The 20,497-nt window shown below is 45.8% G+C and overlaps 1 protein-coding gene across 1 annotated transcript in view; it reads right to left on the bottom strand.

Moving 5' to 3' along the window:
- Positions 1 to 14,585, bottom strand: part of CPNE1 (copine 1) — a 35,710-nt gene extending 21,125 nt beyond the window's left edge. The window contains 7 exon segments of the mRNA XM_054391914.1: positions 3,999 to 4,088; positions 4,538 to 4,621; positions 12,165 to 12,236; positions 13,031 to 13,105; positions 13,800 to 13,831; positions 13,834 to 13,975; positions 14,457 to 14,585. Of these exon segments, the coding sequence (XP_054247889.1) occupies positions 3,999 to 4,088; positions 4,538 to 4,621; positions 12,165 to 12,236; positions 13,031 to 13,105; positions 13,800 to 13,831; positions 13,834 to 13,975; positions 14,457 to 14,585 (624 nt within the window).
- Positions 14,586 to 20,497: the final 5,912 nt, after the last annotated feature.

The following is a 20,497-nucleotide window of genomic DNA, read 5'->3' on the forward strand; positions in this document are numbered from 1 at the left end:
ATGGGTGGCATGTTTGGCAGGAAGAGGGAGGTTAGAGTGGCTTTATTGGAAGCTTAGCTCAGTTTTGTTTCTTTTTTCCCATTAAATGACATTTCTGCAGCACTGCCTGTGTGGGAGCAGGGAGGGAGATCAGCAGGGACTGGGAAACAAAACTCCAGAGCTGCCCCAAGTCCCACTGAGCCCCATACCAGAGCTGGCGATCCCCAAAGTGCACCAAGCCTCACTAGGGCCATGCCACCATCAACTAGTGGGGCAGGAAATGGCACAGGGAGACTCCTGTCCTCTCCACCAGGGAAAGCAGCCCCTTTGGCAGGGGAGCCAAGACTCTCAGACATGGCCTGATGCAGAAGGTGGCACAGAGCCCCTGGGACAAGAAGAGACACTGGGTGTCAGGGTGATGCAGACACAAAACAGGGGCTGCAAGGCCTTCATCTTGAACATTACCAGTGTCCCCTCCAGTGGGGACAAGGCTTACTGCAAAGCCTTGAGACCATCACACCCCCTTCCTTGCATCCCACCATCTCACTTGGCTCTAGGGCCCAGTTTTGCCTAACTGCCACAGAATAACCCCAAATCCCCCAAGAACTGAGAGGGAGTGAGCTAGCAGGCCAAGCAGTTCATAGAATCACAGAATGGTTTGGGTTGGAAGGGACCTTGAAGATCTACTCATTTCAACCCCCCTGCCTTGGGCAGGGACACCTTCCACTAGATCAGGTTGCTCAAGACCTCATCCAACTTGGCCTTCCAACACCTCCAGGGAGGGGGCATCCACAAGCTCCCTGGGCAACCTGTGTCAGTGTCTCCCCACCCTCACAAAGAATTTCTTCCTAATCTCCAGTCTCAATCTGCCCTTTCCCAGCTCAAAGCCATTGTCTCTCACCCTATCACTCTCAGCCCTTGTCCAAAGTCCCTCCCCAGCTCTCCTGTAGCCCATTCAAGGAAGGCTGCTCTAAAATCTTCCTGGAGCCTATTCTCCTCCAGCCCCAACTCCCTCAGCCTGTCCCCACAGGGGAGGTGCTCCAACCCTCTGATCACCTTTGTGGCCTCCTCTGGCCCTGCTCCAGAAGTTTCACAACCTTCTTACGCTGAAAGCACCAAAACTGGACATGGTACCTCAGGTGGGGTCTCAGCTCAGCACAGGGGCAGAATCCCCTCCCTGTGTTGCTGCTCTCCCTGCTTTGGATGCAGCCCAGCACACAGCTGCCTTTGGGCTGCCAGTGACCGTTGCTGGCTCATAGGGAGTTTGTCATTAACTGACTCCCTCAAGGCCTTCTCCTCAAGGCTGCTCTTGAGCTACTCCTCACCCAGACTGGACTTGTGCTTGGGATTGGCCCATCCAAGGTGCAGGACCTTGCACTTGGCCGTGCTGAACTCCAGCCTGTCCAAGTCCTTCTGGATGCAATCACAAAATCATAGAACGTTAGGGGTTGGAAAGGACCTACACAGGAACGCATCCAGGCAGGGTTTGAAAGTCTCCGGAGAAGGAGACTCCATCCCTTCCCTCCAGCATGTCAATCACACTGCACAGCTTGGTGGCATCCACAAACTTGCTGAGGGTGCCTCAATCCCACTGCCCATGACACCAACAAAGATGTTAAAACAGCACTGGCCCCAGTACTGATCCCAGGGGGACACCACTTGTCACTGGCCTCCATTTGTACATTGAGTCGTTGACTGCAACCCTCTGAGTGCAGCCATCCAGCCAATTCCTTATCCAGCCAGGGGTCCTCAAGCCCATGCTTTTCCCGTTTGGTGACCAGGATGTCACGGGGACAGTGTCAAACACTTCACACAAGTCCAGGTAGATGCCATCGGTTGCTCTTCCCATGTCCACTGATGCTGTAACTCCATCATAGAAAGCCACCAAGCTCATCAGGCAGGATTTGGCCTTGGTGAAGCTGTGTTGGTTACCACCAGTCACTTCTCTGGTTATACCCTGGACTTGGTGCACATCAGCCAGGTTGGTCCCAGCAGCAGCCCCAAGCGTGGGGACCTTGATGACATTAGCAGAGATGTGACACCAGTGGCCCAGCCCCTCCAGTGCTCCCAAATTCAATCCCAGCTACAAACGCACCAAGGGACAACCTCCACAAATCAACATCTCTGGCACCCCTTGACAGCATCATCTATTAGAAAAAAAAATTCTTCACCAGAAAAACTGCCAAGCCCTGGAACAGGATGCCCAGAGAAGTGGTGGATCCACCACCCCTAGAGGTATTTAGAAGATATGCAGAGGTGGTGCTTAGAGATATGCTTTTGTGATGGCTTGGAAATGCTGATCTAAGAGATGGACTCAATGATCTACAAGGCCTTTTCCAACCTAGAAGTTCTGATACTCCGATGAGGACACAAAAGGTGCAATCCTTTTGCACAGCTTTGTTTTGAAGCCTAATGGATTATTTGCACATGCACGGAGAATTTGGCTGAAAGAAACTAAAAGGAAAAATCTACTCTTTTTAAGCAGCAAGTCATTCCACAGTGATCTCCAAAAGCACAGAAGCCCTCTGGAAAACAAACAAACAATAACAAAAAACCCACCATCAAAACAAAACAAAAAAAACCACCAAAACCCAACTCAAATTTTTTTGAACCTGCTCATGGCAGGGGGATTGTAACTAGATGATCTTCAAGGTCCCTTCCAACCTAAACCATTCCATCTATCTATGAATGTATAGACAGGCTAACTAACAGCCCATGAAGCACACCACCTCATGGCAGCTTTCACAAATGGTAAGAGGCATTGCTTTTTGCTTATTTCCACATCTTCCTGCTCACTTTTGGTCCAGGAGGATTCCTTTCTGACCTAAGACTATTGATTCCCCAACAATAAAAGGCCATGAACACCAAACAGAACATTGCCATGCATCAACAAGCCCAGCCCACATGAACATCTATCTGCAAACTAATTATCCGAGGAACTCTTTGGACACACCATGCTGCACAAACAAAAGTATTAGTGTGCACGGTTCTTGCTAAACCTTTCAGCTCAAGCTCGCAGCAGGAGATCTCTGCACAGATGTGATGAGGCAGGAAAATTCCACAAATGAGAAGCGTTTAGGAACTGGATGAGTGGAGAGATCACACCATGTACAGATTTAAACATCTTCATGTTAGTAACACATTGTTTAGAATCACAGAAACATTCAGGTTGGAAAAGACCCTCGGGATCACCAAGTCCAACCATTGACCCTACTCTACAAGGTTCACCCCTAAACCATATCCCCAAGCACCCCATCTAAAAGACCTTTAAATACATGCAGGGTTGGTGACTCAACCACCTCCCTGGGCAGCCTGTTCCAATTGCTATTAGATTTTCTTTTGTGGAAACGATTAAATTGTTCTGCTACCACCCCCATTAAACGAAGAATAGAGAGAACTAGTTGTCACATATAGGAGATTACACAGGACTACAACTGGAGTTCTGACTTAGAACCAAATTTCTAGTTAGAACAGACTGAGAAAGAACTAGAGCAAGCTTTTCATGCTCTTGAACAGATGAATCTGACAGATGCATTAAGATTCTCTCTACATCAGTATCCTGTGGCACTTAAGCTTGTCCAACACATATGAGCTTCTCAGTTATCTTAGAAATAGTGCCAGAAAGGCATAATTAAAAAAAAAAACCCACATCACACCAAAACAGAAAAGTCCAAATAAAAAATAGACAGGAAAAGCAGAACCACAAAACAACAACAATAAAATCCAAACAAAACCTCACCCTGAAACCCTGGCCAGAGTAGTAAAAAAAAGATTGTATGTCTTTCTTTTGAGTCATGACTGGAAGTGTGTCACTTCTGCATTCCCAGCTTCTCAATCTGACAACTCACAATGTTTTAATACAGACTTCATACTTTGAGCCATATAATCATTTATCTGCCACACTACTGTTGCAGGAAGGTAACCTAAAAATGTAAATGCAATTAGACAAGCTGATCACTCCTAGTTACCATCAACGGAGACTGGATTATGACAACAAAGAGAATTTCTGACAGCTGTACCTTGATGAGTTTATTAAAATCTTCACCGCAGAACGTCTGCAAGGAAACACCGAACTTCTTCCAACATGGATTTAAGTTGTTCTTAATCACCTTGAAAAAAATTACAGCGTAACATCACGTGAGGGATGTGGTGTGCAAAGGACTAAGAAACACAACACGACAGCCTCTGCATGGCTATCCAAGAACAGCCTCAGCCAGTTTCCCCCCCCAACATGCATCAACAGCCAAGCAAAAGCTCTGTAAGAAATAAAACCCTGAAGTTCAGAGTAAGAGCCAAGCCAATCTAATAGCACATCACCACTGAAAGACAGGAGCATCTTGCCACTCTTCCCGCTTGGTGCATGGACTCCGACTGAGACAGTTTACTCTAGTCCCCAGGCACAAAACAAACACTTCTCTGACATGTCAGTGAGCAGAATGTCTTTCTTAGGCTACAAAACAGCTTTCGTTGCAGAACTGGTGCAAAGCATGACCAGAAGTGGGACTCCCACTTTTGGTAGGAGTAACCTGAAGGAAAAGCATCAGCACAGGTACAGTACCTCTGACCTGCATACCAGCTGCCATGTTCCAGCATCACTCTGCTTCTAAAACTCAAAAAACGGATCTGATTTGCCCAAGAAATCCTGCAAACAAAAACCCACCAGAAGCAATCAGCCTCCTGCATTTGATCCGGGTGAGAGAAGACCTGGCTGAGAAGCATGCAAGGCCTCAAATGAAGCATAAAGTCAACCAAGATGTACATTTAGCGATACATTTGTGTCGGTGTAAGCTGAAATTCACCCCCCACCGACAATAACCAGGCTAGCCCAGTCTGGAAGCAAATGAAGGCTGTATTTACAAGCAGATGAAATGCAATGAATATGTACAAATATACAAAATTCACAACATTTACAAATATATACAATCAACAGAAAAGCACAACCAAGCTCCCTTTGCTTCCCCCCAAGGGGACCCTCCCAAAGGGGGCCTCTCTCTCTCCCAGGAGCTTTCCCCCCAGATCCCCCTGGACAGAGAAGCAGAGTTAGTTAAGCAGAAAGTTGTTAACTTAGCTGCCAAGGTCAGTGTGTGTTATCTTCAGCCAGAAGAGAAGAAGAAACAGCAACCAGACAGCCCAGCAACTGCCCCCACTGCAGAACGCAGAATGTGCAGAGTGCCTACTTTGTTTTGGGTAATAGTTCTTAAACATTTTTATCTATCCAATGGAAGTGTTTAGAACAATCATTATTTTGCTTTCTTACACCCAGTAGTGACTTATTTACATTCTTTCACTTTCTCTGTTCTGAACTTTGCAAGGAAAAATTAAAAAGACAGTTTCAAACCATCACAGTCCACCCCTTCTAAACAATTCCATTGGCTGCTACTATCATTTATCTAATCTAAAATAATATCTACAACACTAGGTGAATAAAGATCATAGTCCATTCCGGCTATCTCAGATGTAGATGATTCAAAAGAGTCAAATCACAGGAAAAACAGCAAACAGCTTGTTTCCTCGTAGATGGAGCGAACAAAGGAACAGGGACTCTCAGGTCACTCAGGGCTCTCAGGGTTCGTGCACCGTAGATCTCATGGACTCTCCTCTTGGGCGCGATGCTGTATCTGCGCAACACTCTGAATTTAACCTCTCTCAGCCAAAGTCAGATTTCTTTGTGGAATACACTGAAATTCACCATTTTCTTGCATCACACAATAGGTGTGACCAGGACCTTCAGCAGAAACCACCCCTCGGACAGGTTTGGCCTCTCCTGAAGGAGAAAATACCCAAAGAGTTTTGCCTAACAGATTCTTTTCTCTAATAACAGAGGCTTCACCATACTTGGACCATCGGTCACCGTACCACAAGGGCTTGATCCGCTTTCCCTGCTTAATAGCAGCACAAATGTCACAGTCATGGATAACTTGTGTGATAGCATCCATGGAAATGTCAATGGATCTGTCACGAGCCCATTGGTAGGTTACATTTCTGCCTTGATGTCCTGACAAGTCATGGGCCCACCGAGCAAAGAACAGCTCACCTCAGTGTTTTCAGTCAAGATCAGGATCAGGATCAGAGTTTGTGTCCACCTGGGAAACTCTTGCAGCTAGATCTGCCTGATGGTTGTGCTGTTGTTCCTCAGTAGCTTTGCTCTTAGGAATGTGAGCATCGATGTGTCTCACTTTCACTGGGATTCTCTCAATGCGAGCAGCAATGTCTTGCCACAAATCTGCAGCCCAGATTGGCTTTCCTTTCCTCTGCCAGCCATTCTTCTTCCAGTCTTTCAGCCAACCCCACAAGGCATTGGCTACCATCCACGAGTCAGTGTAGAGATAAAGCTTTGGCCATCTCTCACATTCAGCTACGTTAAGAGCTAGCTGGACAGCTTTTACCTCTGCAAACTGACTGGATTCTCCTTCTCCATCTCTCGCTTCTGCAACTCTGTGCGTTGGATTCCACACTGCAGATTTCCACCTTCTCTTGTTCCCAACAAGACAACAGGAACCGTCTGTGAACAAAGCATATCTCTTTTCATCATCAGACAGATCACTGTAAGGAGGAGCTTCCTCTACACGAGTTACTCTCTCCTCTGGAGGTTTTGCACAGCTTGTGCCTTCTGGCCAGTCTGTGATCACCTCCACCAAACCAGGCCTTTCGAGATTTCCCATTCGAGCTCTCTGTGTTATCAGAGCCATCCACTTAGACCAGGTAGCATCTGTTGCATGATGTGGTGAAGAACCTTTGCCTTTGAACATCCAATTCAGAACTGGCAATCTAGGAGCTAGAAGAAGTTGTGACTCAGTTCCGATCACTTCAGAAGCAGCTTTCACTCCTTCATAAGCAGCTAAAATCTCTTTCTCTGTTGGAGTGTAGTTTGCCTCTGACCCTCTGTAGCCACGACCCCAGAAACCAAGAGGACGTCCTCGTGTTTCCCCTGGAGCTCTTTGCCATAAGCACCAGGTTGGACCATTGTCACTCGCGGCCGTGTACAGAATGTTCTTAATGTCTGGACCAGTTCGGACAGGTCCCAGACCCATCGCTTGGACTACCTCTCGCTTTATCTGGTCAAAGGCTGCTTGTTCCTCAGGACCCCATTGGAAACTGTTTCTCTTTCGAGTCACATCATACAGAAGTTTCACAATCTGACTGTATCCAGGAATGTGCAGTCTCCAAAATCCCACTATGCCTAAGAAACGCAGAGTTTCTTTCTTGTTGATGGGATTTGCCATGGTGGAGACTCTGTTTATCACATCCATTGGGATGTGACAGCGACCATCTTGCCACCGCACTCCCTGAAACTGGATTTCTCTGGCAGGTCCTTTCACCTTGTCTCACTTGATAGCGAAACCAGCTTGCAAGAGAATGTCAATGATTTTGTTACCTTTCTCGAAGACTTCTTCAGCAGTCTCACCCCAAACAATAATGTCATCGATGAACTGAATGTGTTCTGGAGCTCCACCTTTCTAACAAAGCATCATGGATCACTGCATGGCAGATGGTTGAACTGTGAATCCACCCCTGGGGCAAACGATTGAATGTGTATTGAATGCCTCTCCAGGTGAAAGCAAACTGAGGCCTGCATTCCTCTGCTATGGGAATAGAGAAGAAAGCATTAGCAATGTCTATGGTAGCATACCATTTGGCCTGCTTGGATTCCAGCTCATATTGGAGTTCCATCATGTCTGGTACAGCTGCACTCATGGGTGGAGTTACTTCATTCAAGGCACGGAAATCAACTGTCAGACGCCACTCTCCATTCTGCTTTCTCACAGGCCAGATTGGACTGTTGAAAGGTGAATGAGTTTTGCTGATGACCTTCTGACTCTCCAACTGACGAATCAAGTTTTGAGTGGGCACCAAAGAGTCACGGTTAGTTCTGTATTGTCTGTGATGCACAGTTTGAGAAGCAACCGGCAGCTTTACATCCTCTATCTCATGTTGTCCCACAACTGCAGATTCATCTGAAAGCTCAGGTCTAATGGACAACTTCAATTTTCCTCCATCCATTTCTACAGTTGCTATTCCAAAAGCCCATTTGTAACCCTTAGGGTCTTTAAAACGCCCTTCTCTCAGAAAGTCAATTCCCAAAATACAAGGTGCATTAGGACCTGTTACAATAGTATGTTTCTTCCACTGCTTCCCAGTTAAGCTTATATCAACCTCTATCTTAAACAACTCTTGAGATCCACCAGTGACTCCCTGAATAGTTATAGATTCTCCTCCTTGATAATTTGATGGTATTATGGTGCACTGAGCTCCTGTGTCAACCAAGGCCCTGTACTTCTGAAATTTTGAAGTGCCAGGCCACTGGATGTACACATCCCAATAGATTCTGTTATCTCCATTATCCCTTACCTCCCCCTGGCGGAAGGCAGGGCACCCCTAATGGTGGGGATTACCTCCACATGTACAGCTGGCACAACGTCCAGCACCAGAATTAGGATCACTGTTGGAGCTATCAGAGTTGTTCTGGGAAACTGAGGAAGCGACAGCTACCCTCCTGGTATTGCTACCTCGGGATCTGCCACTCTGCAGCTCCCATAACCTCTTGAAAAGATCAGAAGTTGGTTGACCATCCCATCTGTTCATGTTCTCACCAAACTGATCACGCAGAGTTATCCAGATACTGCCACGTGATTGCTTCTGCTGTTTTGGTTTGACCTATTCTGGAATGGCCTTCTTGGAGCACATCTGTTTCTGACAGCTGAAACTTGTATCCATCTGGAGGAAGAGGAATCAGAATCATCCCCCTTCATCAAGTTGGATATGGAGGTTTTAAGTTCCTCCTTCAGCTCTTTCATACAATTCTTTATTTCTCCAGACAAAGTTTCAACGGCTGAAACCAAAGAACTATGTGCAAGACTATCCTCCAATTGCCTCATTTGGTCAGTGAAATGGCCAACAGTGGGAGGCACTCCACCATAATTTCTTGCCACAATCCTGCTTGCCAGAATAGTAGCATAATTAGGAGGAGCAAGCTTAATGAGCTTTTTGGCAAGGCCTGTTCCAACAGGAATTTCATCAGGATTCAGAGTCTTATGATCTCCATATATTATTTCTCTCACAGCAAATTCTCTCAGAGCTTGATTCCCTCATCTATTGTGGTCCAAGGCTTAGGGTTCCATGGTAAATCATCTCTGCTGGGGTACCTCAGCGAGACTGCCAGTATGAGGCGTGCCCACAGAGAAACTTTACCAATGCACTTGCCTAGATGCCTGTCTATGCCTGTATCCTTTGAGAGCATCCCCAACTGAGAGGCCGACTTGTCACCTACCACCAATGCTGGGGCTCCCATATCAAAACACCTGGCTAGCCAAGACAGAACTGGCTCATTATCTCCTCTGATGTAATCTTTCCTCACATGTCTAATTTCCTGTCTGGGTGCATTAGCTGACTGTATGTCATCCTCATCATCATCCTGAGGTCACTGTCCCCATAATCCTATTTTAATCCTCCGCTGAATTTCCTTGAGTTCAGAGGCAGTGCCTGCAGTTGCTAATTCAGCAGGGTCTACATCTCCATCATCCATGTGGGGTCTCAAAAGGTCAGCCAGAGTTTTAAGGCTAACCTTCTCTTCCTCACCAGAAGGATCTTTCTTAACAGAGGGACCCTGAGTAGAAGGACCCTCATCTCCATCTGCACCATCTCCTGCAGCATCTGCATCTCCTCCTGCAGCTCCTTTACACTTTCTGCTTACAGTGGCCACCAAATTTACTGGCTTGGTTTTCACATTCACAGCAGAGTTGGAAGGAGTAGAGGAATTTTGTGCAGGGTTAGGAGGAGCAGAGGGAGTCTGTGCAGGGTTGGCAGGAGGTGTGCTTTGAGATCCTCCAGCCACTGCTGCGTCCGTCTGGGCAGCAGAGGGAGGAGGAGGAGACTGTGCCTCGTTAATGGTGTCTGCCTGCTCAGCTATGTCTGCCTGCACAACCATTTCTCTCTGCGCAACTGTGTCTGTTTGTGTTGCCATGTCTGCCCGTGTACCCCTCTCTGCCTGTGTAATCGAGTCTGTCTGTGTCGCCGAGTCTGTCTGTGTAACTATGTCTGCCTGTGTACCCGAGTCTGTTATCTCAGATTCTGGCAAAGGTCCCGCAGCTACTGCTGCTGGCTCTGAGTCAAAACTATCGGCAGCTTTCTCACAAACCTGAACTGTGATTTCCTGGTCACCGTAATCAGAATCAGAAACCAATTCCGAACCTCTCCGAGCTTTTCTATGTTTCCTCTTACATCTACGCAGGTCGGAAGAGCGAGTAGCCTTACGTCTTTCTTGACACAGTGATATCAGCAGCCATATGATTATTCCAAGAAACAACAAAATTAAGGCTAGCACAAGATATCTAGGGTACCACTGGTTCCAAAGACCCTCTGTAGTTGTAAGAGGAGTAACAAACTCAAATGTGTCTACTAGCAGATTTATAGTTGAGTTACCGTATCTTCTAAGCCCAATAAGACCACAACAGAATTCAACAGCATTCAGTAACTTGTTCTTAACCCAAAGAAACGACTTATATGCCACATATCTCACAATCTTGTCTATCATGCAGGAAATAGCCCATCTGTAGACAATCACACTGATAACAGAGGAAATAAAATTACTCAAAATCCAAAACAGCTTCATTTTGCTTCCTAATCTGAGCAGGAATAAATCATACAAGCAATCGGGCCCCACGTTGGGCGCCAAAAATAAAAAGTGTGTCGGTGTGAGCTGAAATTCCCCCCCCACCGACAATAACCAGGCTAGCCCAGTCTGGAAGCAAATGAAGGCTGTATTTACAAACAGATGAAATGCAATGAATATGTACAAATATACAAAATTCACAACACTTACAAATATATACAATCAACAGAAAAGCACAACCAAGCTCCCTTTGCTTCCCCCCAAGGGGACCCTCCCAAAGGGGGCCTCTTTCTCTCCCAGGAGCTTTCCCCCCAGATCCCCCTGGACAGAGAAGCAGAGTTAGTTAAGCAGAAAGTTGTTAACTTAGCTGCCAAGGTCAGTGTATGTTATCTTCAGCCAGAAGAGAAGAAGAAACAGCAGCCAGACAGGCCAGCAACTGCCCCCACTGCAGAACGCAGAATGTGCAGAGTGCCTACTTTGTTTTGGGTAATAGTTCTTAAACATTTTTATCTATCCAATGGAAGTGTTTAGAACAACCGTTATTTTGCTTTCTTACACCCAGTAGTGACTTATTTACATTCTTTCACTTTCTCTGTTCTGAACTTTGCAAGGAAAAATTAAAAAGACAGTTTCAAACCATCACAACATTTAGTTTCCTCTCTTTTGCTTTTCTCTTTTAAACACCATACTTAGGTCATGAGAAGTTACTAACTCACAGTATCACAGAAACATCCAGTTAGAAGAGACCTCCAAGCTCATCTAGCCCAGTCCTCGACCCAGCACTGAAGGGTCAGCACTTAACCATGTCCCTAAGTGCCAGGTCTCACAGGCTGCTGGAATACCCCCAATGGGCAGCTTAGGATTTTTTGATTGTTTTTCTTTGTTTGGTTGGTTTTGAGTCGAGTGTTTCCTGAAGAGCTACAGGTTTTGTACAAATCTGCATTTACAGGGGAGTCTGCAGAGAGTAACTGAAGCTCCCAATACTACCGTCTCCTCCCAAGATCTTTCCTCCACTGGGGACAACACAGGAGCTAAAGTGCATCATGGCCAGAGACTGTGGGGGCTGCCAGAGCTTCGCTGGGCAGGGGAGCCGCAGCCATCCCCTCCTTTAGGGCAGCATACAGAGAGGTCCTGGAGTCTGCGATTTTGAGACTACCTCCTCAGACTATCACAATATTTTCCTGACTGAGCAGTGAGGACACTAAGTCCTCTAACTGGTCCTTGGTTTAAAATAATACTGAGGCAGCCTATCTAAATTTCCAACTGTTCTTCCTTAATAACATTAGAAAAAGCTCAATCCACAGCTACCATATCAATTAGAGACAATCGTGTAATTTAAGTGTATTAACACAGAGAATAGTCTACACTTGAACCATCCCCCAAAACCTACACCTGAACATTGAGTTTCTAGCTTGACACTGATTATCAACATGAAATGACGCCCCCAGTTTATTTCCTTGCAGTAACAAAACCCAGCCTTTTTCCATGCAGCTTAGCTGGATGTCTGCAAACACAGAAACTGCAGGCCAACAGGGACTATCACAGAAGCGTGCAACGTTTTTTTTTAAATTAGTACCTTTTTGTCCAAGCTTTAGGCTTCAATTTCCAAGTACACAACCCTAGTGTCTTTAATCTCCTCTGCTGAAATCTGTCTCACAGAAATTATTGGGAAAACAAATAAATAAATGCATAAATAAGAAACCACACAGTTTCACTTGTGCTTATCATAGATTCACAGAATGGTTTGGGTTGCAACCCCCCCACCATGGGCAGGGACACCTCCCACCAGCCCAGGCTGCTCAAGGTCTCATACAACCCGGGAAGGGACATCCACAGCCTCTGTCAGCAACCTGTTCCAGTGTCTCACCACCCTCACTCTCAAGAATTTCTTCCTCATCTCCAGTCTCGATCTCCCCTCTTCCAGCTCAAAGTCATTGCCCCTTGTCCTGTCACTCCCAGCCCTTGTCAAAAGTCTCTCTCCAGCTCTCCTGGAGCCCCTTCAGGTACTGGAAGGCTGCTCTACGGTCTCCCTGGAGCCTTGTCTGCCAAGCTGAACAGCCCGAACTCCTTCAAGCCTGTCTCCCACAGAGGAGGTCCTCCAGCCCTCTGATCATATTTGTGGCCTCTTCTCGACTCACTCCAGCACTTCCATACCCCTCTTATACTGGGGGCACAAGAACTGCATGTGATACTCCAGGTGGGGTCTCACCAGAGCAGTGGGGGAGAATCACCTCCCTTGTCCTGCTAATCACACGTTCTAAGATGCACTTCTTTGCCCATTCAGCTACTACACACTATCAAAACTGCAGTTGCAAACACCTTTCTCTCCTGCACACATGTTGTATTTTAAACTATACTGACAGACAACCAGAAGTGTTACTCTGTCCCAGATGACACATGAAAAAAATGGAAGCACTTTTTCCTCACAAACCTCTTACTTACTGTAATGGTGCCCTTTCCTGCTGGCTTCCCCTGCTTCAATTCCAGTGGTCGGGTGAAGACTGAGCTGGATACAACCTGATGTTATGAATATCAAGTTAGACAAACAAAAAATAATTAGTCTTCAGAGGCAAAGCTTTTAAACTCTTTTAAAAGATCTAAAGGGATTTAAATGTATTTCCAACAGTGGCTGCCATCAGAGCTTGTGCTCCTGAATGGCTGAACAGTCTGAAAAACACCTTCTCTCACCACCCACAAGACAGTACCCACTAACATATCATCAAACTTACTTTTAGCCACCTACGTTTGCCACGCCTGCCACACAACAGGCATTTTCATCAGAAGTAACCAAAATGCTATTAAAAATCTGAAAAAACTATTTGCCAAATCTTTCTTTAATAACATGAGGCCCACTTCTCCTCTCTTCCCTAGCTATACAAACCCCTCTTCAGGAAGCAAAGTTACTTCTTGATAACAACTTTGTACAAAGGAAACTCTTTAAGCTCTATGCCTGCCTTACTAAGACTGCCTTTAGTGCCACAAGTGCCTCCGCTAAGTAAAACAATTAATCGCAAACCATGCATATTTGTGATGTTTATTTTGTGGTCAACAGTGTTTTTTTCTAACAATGTTCAAGAGTAACATGTTCAACAAGGTCTTTTCAACTAGGAACATTGAAGCCTTTGATAAAGCAGTCTTTCCCCGTATTTTTCATATCAAACCTAATGCTCACTGCTGCTTTGTAGATCATTTTGCATGCCTCTATGCATACCTGTCCCAATGTACACTCGATCCCTCCAAGGTATCGTCATTTAAATTAAAGGACCTGTTATCAATGTCATACACACCAAATTTCAGCTTCTGTACCTTCTCAAAGTAGTAGTCTACAATCAGTTTCTTACAGAATTCAGGGGTTTGGCAGTTCTTGATCCTCTCGGTGCGATCCAGCTGCATACAGAGAAGCAGAGCTTTGGATAGTACAAGGGATGCTTTCTCCCACACAGCTTTTAAGCTGCACCCCTGGGCCTCTGCACCAGTTGAACTCAGGCACCATTCAGGTGATGGGCTGGGCTCATGCTCAGTGACACCACATTGACCGACAACTGCCCAAGAAAGGAAATTGCAACAGGTAGGAAACGTTATTGTGCTGGACAACTCTGAAATTGAAGGAGAAATGACTGGTGAAATGCTGTAGTGTGGACTGAGTGCTCTCAGGGAAAAGAAAAAGGGCAGGCCACATCGTACTCTCCCAATGCAGCTCTAAGCAAACTTATGAAAAATTAGTGAAACCACAGACCATAAACTCCAGAGTTTGGACAAGGGCATCGGAGATTGCTCACCGAATGCACATGGGAAGTAAAAGTGCCCTGCTCCCGCTAGGAGAGCCAGCGGGATGGGAACAGGAGGCCGGTTGTGCCTGCGCCCTTACCTCGACCCACTGCCCGCTGCCCACTTCCTGCAGCAGGACGCAGAGGGGATCCGACTTGGAGCACAGGTCCCGTTCGAGGAGGCTCCAGCAGGACACCGACAGCTCCACGCGGGTCACGCAGCCGGCCATCTGTGGGCAGAGCAGAGAGTCAGAGGGAGCAGTCAGGGAGCGGCGCCCCGCCCGCACGCCGGCCCCTCCCTTCTGCTGGCAGCGGCAGCACGGCGCGTGGCGAGGCGGGGCCGGGCCGGGCCGCTCTCGCTGCCACCGCCCCGGGGCTTCTCGGGTTCCTCCCGCCCCGTCTTTACTGCTGTGCATGTAGCGGGCCCCTCCGCGGACGCGGAGGAGACAGTGGCAGAACGAGGGCCCTTCCTGCCCGGCTCAGCCGGGAAATGGATTCTGAAACAGGCCCCGCACGCTCCGCTGAGGCGGACAGCGGATGACAAACAGTCCCTGCCGCTCGGCCGCTGTCTGCACAGAAACTCCCACAGCCGGTATCGCACGGGGCAAGGGAGCCGTGCCCGGACAGCGGCTACGGGCTGAGACACGGTGAAGAGCCGTGAAAGGCCCCACCCTGCAAGAGCTGCCTGCGATCCGGGCATGCTCCACCCTAGAGGGCCGGTTTCCTGGCGGTGGTGCCTTCGCAAAAGGCGGGAACGATCGCCTAAGGAAGCCGTATCCGAGTTTTATTGCACGTCGAACTGCAGACACTTTAAGGCAAGAACCACTAATCCTCAAAACTGAATTCAGAAGATAAGCCTTCAGGCATCAAAACATTCATAAGGTTAGACACCAAGAGAGCTCCAACGAGCACTTGAAATATGAGTATTTCAGAGAGAAGTTCCTCCATGGTTTAGAAACTAAACAAATAATTGCTTGGTCTTTCTAGTACCTGAATAGCCACATGGGTTTCTTGTACTTGCAGATGTAAATATGAAGAGATGAGCTTTTGTTAGGCAACATTTAATCCCTTGACCTGCCAGACTGCAGCATGCCCTGGACAGCTGTTCCTGGTACCAATCACCACACTACTGCACAGCATGGATGCTCCAGCGGCAGGACAACAGCACTCAAAACGCATCATCATTCAGCTTCCCATTAAGGCTGTCATTATCTTCTTTACCATCAGCATTTTCAAAAGATGCTAGCTGGAAGTAGTCTGGTCAACTGTTCAAACTACTAGTTAGGGCCATCCATCTTCTATTTCAGTTGTCTTCAACTGAAATACAATTCACAAAGAAACCACTGCCTAAAAACCACAAGCCACAGGTTTTTTTCTTCACCTCTCGGTACTGCTCCTCCAGCCCAGCTCAGATCTGCCTGTGCAATCTGTGTTCCACAGACGATACACATGTTTATGACACTAGCTCTTGGACAACAAGCAACATCAGCCTGGGCTCCCATGGCAGTATTTCTCCTCTGTGTTCCTCTACTGTGAGAAAGATTTCAATATCAAAAGACAACAGAAACATAAGCCTCCTTTCCTACCCACAGAGCACAAAAGATCTAAAGCAAATTTAACCTCAAAGAAACAGCTCCCCATAAGCTTTACCATCCCCAAACAGCAGCAGTCCCTTTCTAGGAGCAAACCACAAGCTTGTACACATGTATTCCATGTTACAAAGACATTGGTAAGGAAAAGTTTGAGATGGGAACTGCTAAATCATGCAGTGAAGCTTCACAGTGAACTGACCCAAGTCCTCAAATCCAGCTGCCTCCTATCTGCTATCTCAATCTCTCCTCTGGAACAGTAGCATTGAAATTACAGAAACACTCCAGTCTCAAGGATTTATTTTTCAAGGAACTAATACCTAGAAGGCTGTCCCATCCTACTGTTTTGGTTTACTAATAGCATAGTTTTCCCTCAAAACACAGCCCAGATGTTCTGCTGAACCCCTGGGAAGTTACAAACCACAAGGGACCATCCCTTCCCGCTACATCCTCCTGCTTCATCCAACAATTGCAGGGCATCAGCTGATGCAGGTAACAACCAGGGCACAACAGAATCAAGCCAGCTGGCTGAAGTGGCTGAGCAGGAACTGTCCTAACAGGCTGTACTCCCTTCTCACCAGCTAGAAAGCTGGTTAAACAGCTACAAACAGAAGCCTTATGGAGAGAAGAGGGACAGCTCCTAAAGATTCAAGTAGAAAACTCCTGTTGTGTCTGAAAACATCAGACAGCAACTGTTTATGCTGCTGCCTACAGATATCCTTCAAAGCCCACATCATGTTTTTTCATTTCATAGGTTTCCAATACACTACATAGTGTTCTGCAAGTTTCATTTCATTCCTTGAATAACAGCTACACAAAATCCAGGTCTTAGACTAGTCTCAGTATCTCAGCAGCAAGAGCAAGGAGTAGGTGGACTATTAAGACACAATATCTGTTTCTGCGATGCCTGAAAATATACTTAGCCTCTAGGCAACCAGCTTCACCCAGTTAGCCTGCTTGCAGTGGGAGAAGCCCAAATCTCTTGAAATCTGCCTGCATCCAAAAAGCTTGAAAAGATCAAAATCTTAATAGACTTTCACTCCCAAACACATGCATATAAAATACTGAAGAAAAACAGTGGAGTTCCTCCACAATCAGGACACCAGCCCCAGCTTCAGTTATCAACTATTTCCAACAGGATTTAATGATAAAAAGCATTGGCTTAAACATCATCTTTTCTTCCCCAAATCTGAAACACACTTTCATTCTTCATAGTAAACTGTGACTATAGGAATTGCATCTATTTTCCTATAAAAATCCTGAACTGTTCATGTGAAATTGTCACTTAACTTTCAACTGCACCACTTTCCACAAAGCTGAAAGGTTCTCCACATCCTGAAAGCTTCAAAACCACCAGCAGTCAGCTCTTATGAGAACCACCCCATGCCTAATGCAACCTCCCATCCTGCAATGCTCTTTTCTCTTAAGCTTCCATGTGCTGAACTTTGACACAACCCTGCAACATTGTGGTGCTATTCCAGCACTTTGGTAGGTGCCCAGTTGGCAAGTGCCAGCTGACTCAGGAGCAGTGCTGCACCAGCACTTGGGTACAGGCAGCACTGAGCAGCTCTGCACTGCCGCTCGCGAGCACTGTGGCAGATACTTGGAGAAGGTCTCATGGTTACTACACTGCAACAGTGCACAAAGGCTCTGATTCCAGGCCAAGTTTGGTGTAATTAAACTGAAAGAACTTGGGGACTTATTGTTTTTATTAGAAGTCTTCCCTTTTTTCCCTTAGCATACATTCGAAGAACACTAATCTGCAAGCTGAGTGAGATTGGAGTCAGCATTTCAAAAGAAATTTAATGTTGCACCAAGATTTCATAAAGCATGCTTACATTTATATCCACTTGTACACACTAAATTTAGCTTTTAGACTTGCAAGAATTAATCTTTACTACGACAATACGTACACTTCCTGCATAACTCAAATCTGTTTTCCCACAGTTCCAGAAATGCAAAAAGTCATTTACTTAGTTTCTTCTCACAACCACCCTTGCTAACTAATATTGATGTCTATTATGTGAAACTTCTGGTTTACATAAGACAATGGGTAAATCCAAAGCAAAACCAGCAGCTAAAGCAAACAGCTTTCCATAAAGCTCTTAAAACACATTCCATTTATAAATTATTTATCAAGGACTGATCCTCAAGATTTTGCAATGACAACAATTAAATTGTATCCCCTATTTACTCACCACTGGCAGATTAAGGTACAGCATGTCCTGGAAATCACAAACTTATTCTAGCAGCAGAAATGCACCTTGTCACATAAAAACTAACTCAAAATGCAGTAATAAATTCAAACTATTTAAAATACATTGAACAGAGACACTGAGTGCATCCCAGCATAACGGGTTCAAGAAGAAAAGGTAGAAGATCACAACTGATGTTATGGTATTCCCCACAATCAACAATTTACATCAGCAATAGCGACACACATCTGATCCAATGCTCTCAATTTGGGGATCTCATGGCTGAGAGGCATCACCTGGGAAGTTTCACCTTGAGCTGAACTGTGCACATTCTCTTCTCAAAGGAAGAGCTTCCAATATTCAGCTTCAGATCCATCAGGTACCTGTATTTTTTACCTTTCGTTAGAATTGCACAGACAGAACACCACATTTTGAGGGAAAAAAACGTCACCTGTGTGAGCCCTACAAACTGTAGGGCATATACTATCTACAGAAGTCTGTAGAATCCTGAGCATGTACTCCAGGGTAAGTGTTCTTTCACTGCTCAACCAGACATCATTCCTAGGCATTCCAGTCAAACAGAATGGCTCCAGTCTCTACATGCTTCAAGAAGCGTACAGACAACCAAGTTGAGATGCAGCTTGAAAAGTCAACATTGTTTTCACTATGCATACCACCTCTTCCCTGTAAAGACTATCAGCTCCAACAGTTGTGTAACACACATGGAAAGAGAAATACAATCTTTGCAACAAAGCTATTCCTCACTGGATCGAAGCACACCAGTAAGGAAGTTGGTCCTAAATAATCAGAGACCAAAAAATGCAACATTCTAGAAAAATCACATAGGAACTCCATGTTGCACACTCAGAAGAGTAAGGAACTACCTTCTATTTTAAGTTTATACAAATAGAAAAATCAACTTCCTTTCACACAGAAACATTCTCCATGTAACCCAAACCAAGTCTATAGACAAGGCCAGTACTTTTCATTCTTCTACCAGTAATTCTGCTTAACCAAAGCCTAAAAGCAAATCAAATCATAGAATGCACTGGGTTGGAAGGGACCTCTAGAGGTCATCTAGTCCAGCCCCACTGCATCTACACCCCTATGCTTAAAGCAAACTCCCAAACAAGAGATATAAAAGATTAACCGTCCCAATTCAGAGCTCGGGAGGGTCTCAGGATTCCCCAAATGGCACATACAGGCACCTGAAGCATTAACAAACTCCTCTGCACCTATCACTCTACAGTAGGAGTGCCAACACTTAAGCAGGGATTTGCATGAAGTGAGAGTTACTGAACTGCAGCTGGATTTGTATGCTTACATACCAGACTGAGCCTGAAAGTCACAGGCAACTTTTTCACCTAAGGCTGGGGAGGACAGGGTGAAGGCAGGCAGCACAGAGCAAGAGGCTTTATGGCTCATACCTCTCCAGGCTGGCAGCTCACAGAACCCACAGAGTCACCCAGAGGCCAAGAATAACCAAAAACTTCATGGCATCAAACACCACCACCAGTACTTTTAGTGGTGCTGGAAGTTATGTCTTTCGGAGAGAAAATGTTACCATTATTGCAAAATCCAGTCTTGGGGGTTGGCTTGGCTTCACTGCTCTGAAGATGCAATGTAAGCAAGGATTCAGCACAAGCAAAGCTGCAGTTTGCTCCTTACTAATCACATTAGCAAATTCTAAACTGTACTGCTCTCTGCAGGACACCCAACACTATTCCTGCGTACTCCAAATATTACACATTAAGAACTTGGTTAATTCAAGCTTGAATTAACATATGCTTAAAGACAGCTGACCTGCAATGAGCTTATTTTGTACTGGACTGACTGGAGCTTCTGCCTTACCTTCTGCTTACAAACACAAGAGAAATGCCAGCAGTCCTGCTAGCAGTATGCACCATCTGCAACCTTCACCATCCTGGCCTTACACTGCCCAACAGAATATAACAGAATATAAAACATTTTCTTGAAAAACTATCTTAAAACAGGCTGGGGCTCTACTGTCAATCATTCCTTTGGTTTAGGTTTTAATAGGAACTGCTACTCCACTTCTCCCACAAAATTAAGTTTTTTTTCCATATTCTTTTATTCATCTTCTCCCCTGCCCCAAACAGACCCTCCTGAAACCCCTATGATTCTTAAGTATTTATTTCCAAAATGTAAAGAATAACTTAATTAAAAACCAGACTGAACAGCTCCACCACAGTGACCTCAGCAACAGCCCCAAACACAGCACTTCCCATTGCTCAGCTCTGCCTTTTCCAAGCAAGGCATTCTCATTCCCTCCCTTCCAGATCTCCAGCTACTGACATGTCGGTCACAAACAGCTCAACACGCTGTCCCACACCCAGG

The sequence above is a fragment of the Indicator indicator genome, chromosome 24 (genome assembly GCF_027791375.1).
Source record: "Indicator indicator isolate 239-I01 chromosome 24, UM_Iind_1.1, whole genome shotgun sequence".
Lineage (NCBI taxonomy): Eukaryota > Metazoa > Chordata > Aves > Piciformes > Indicatoridae > Indicator > Indicator indicator.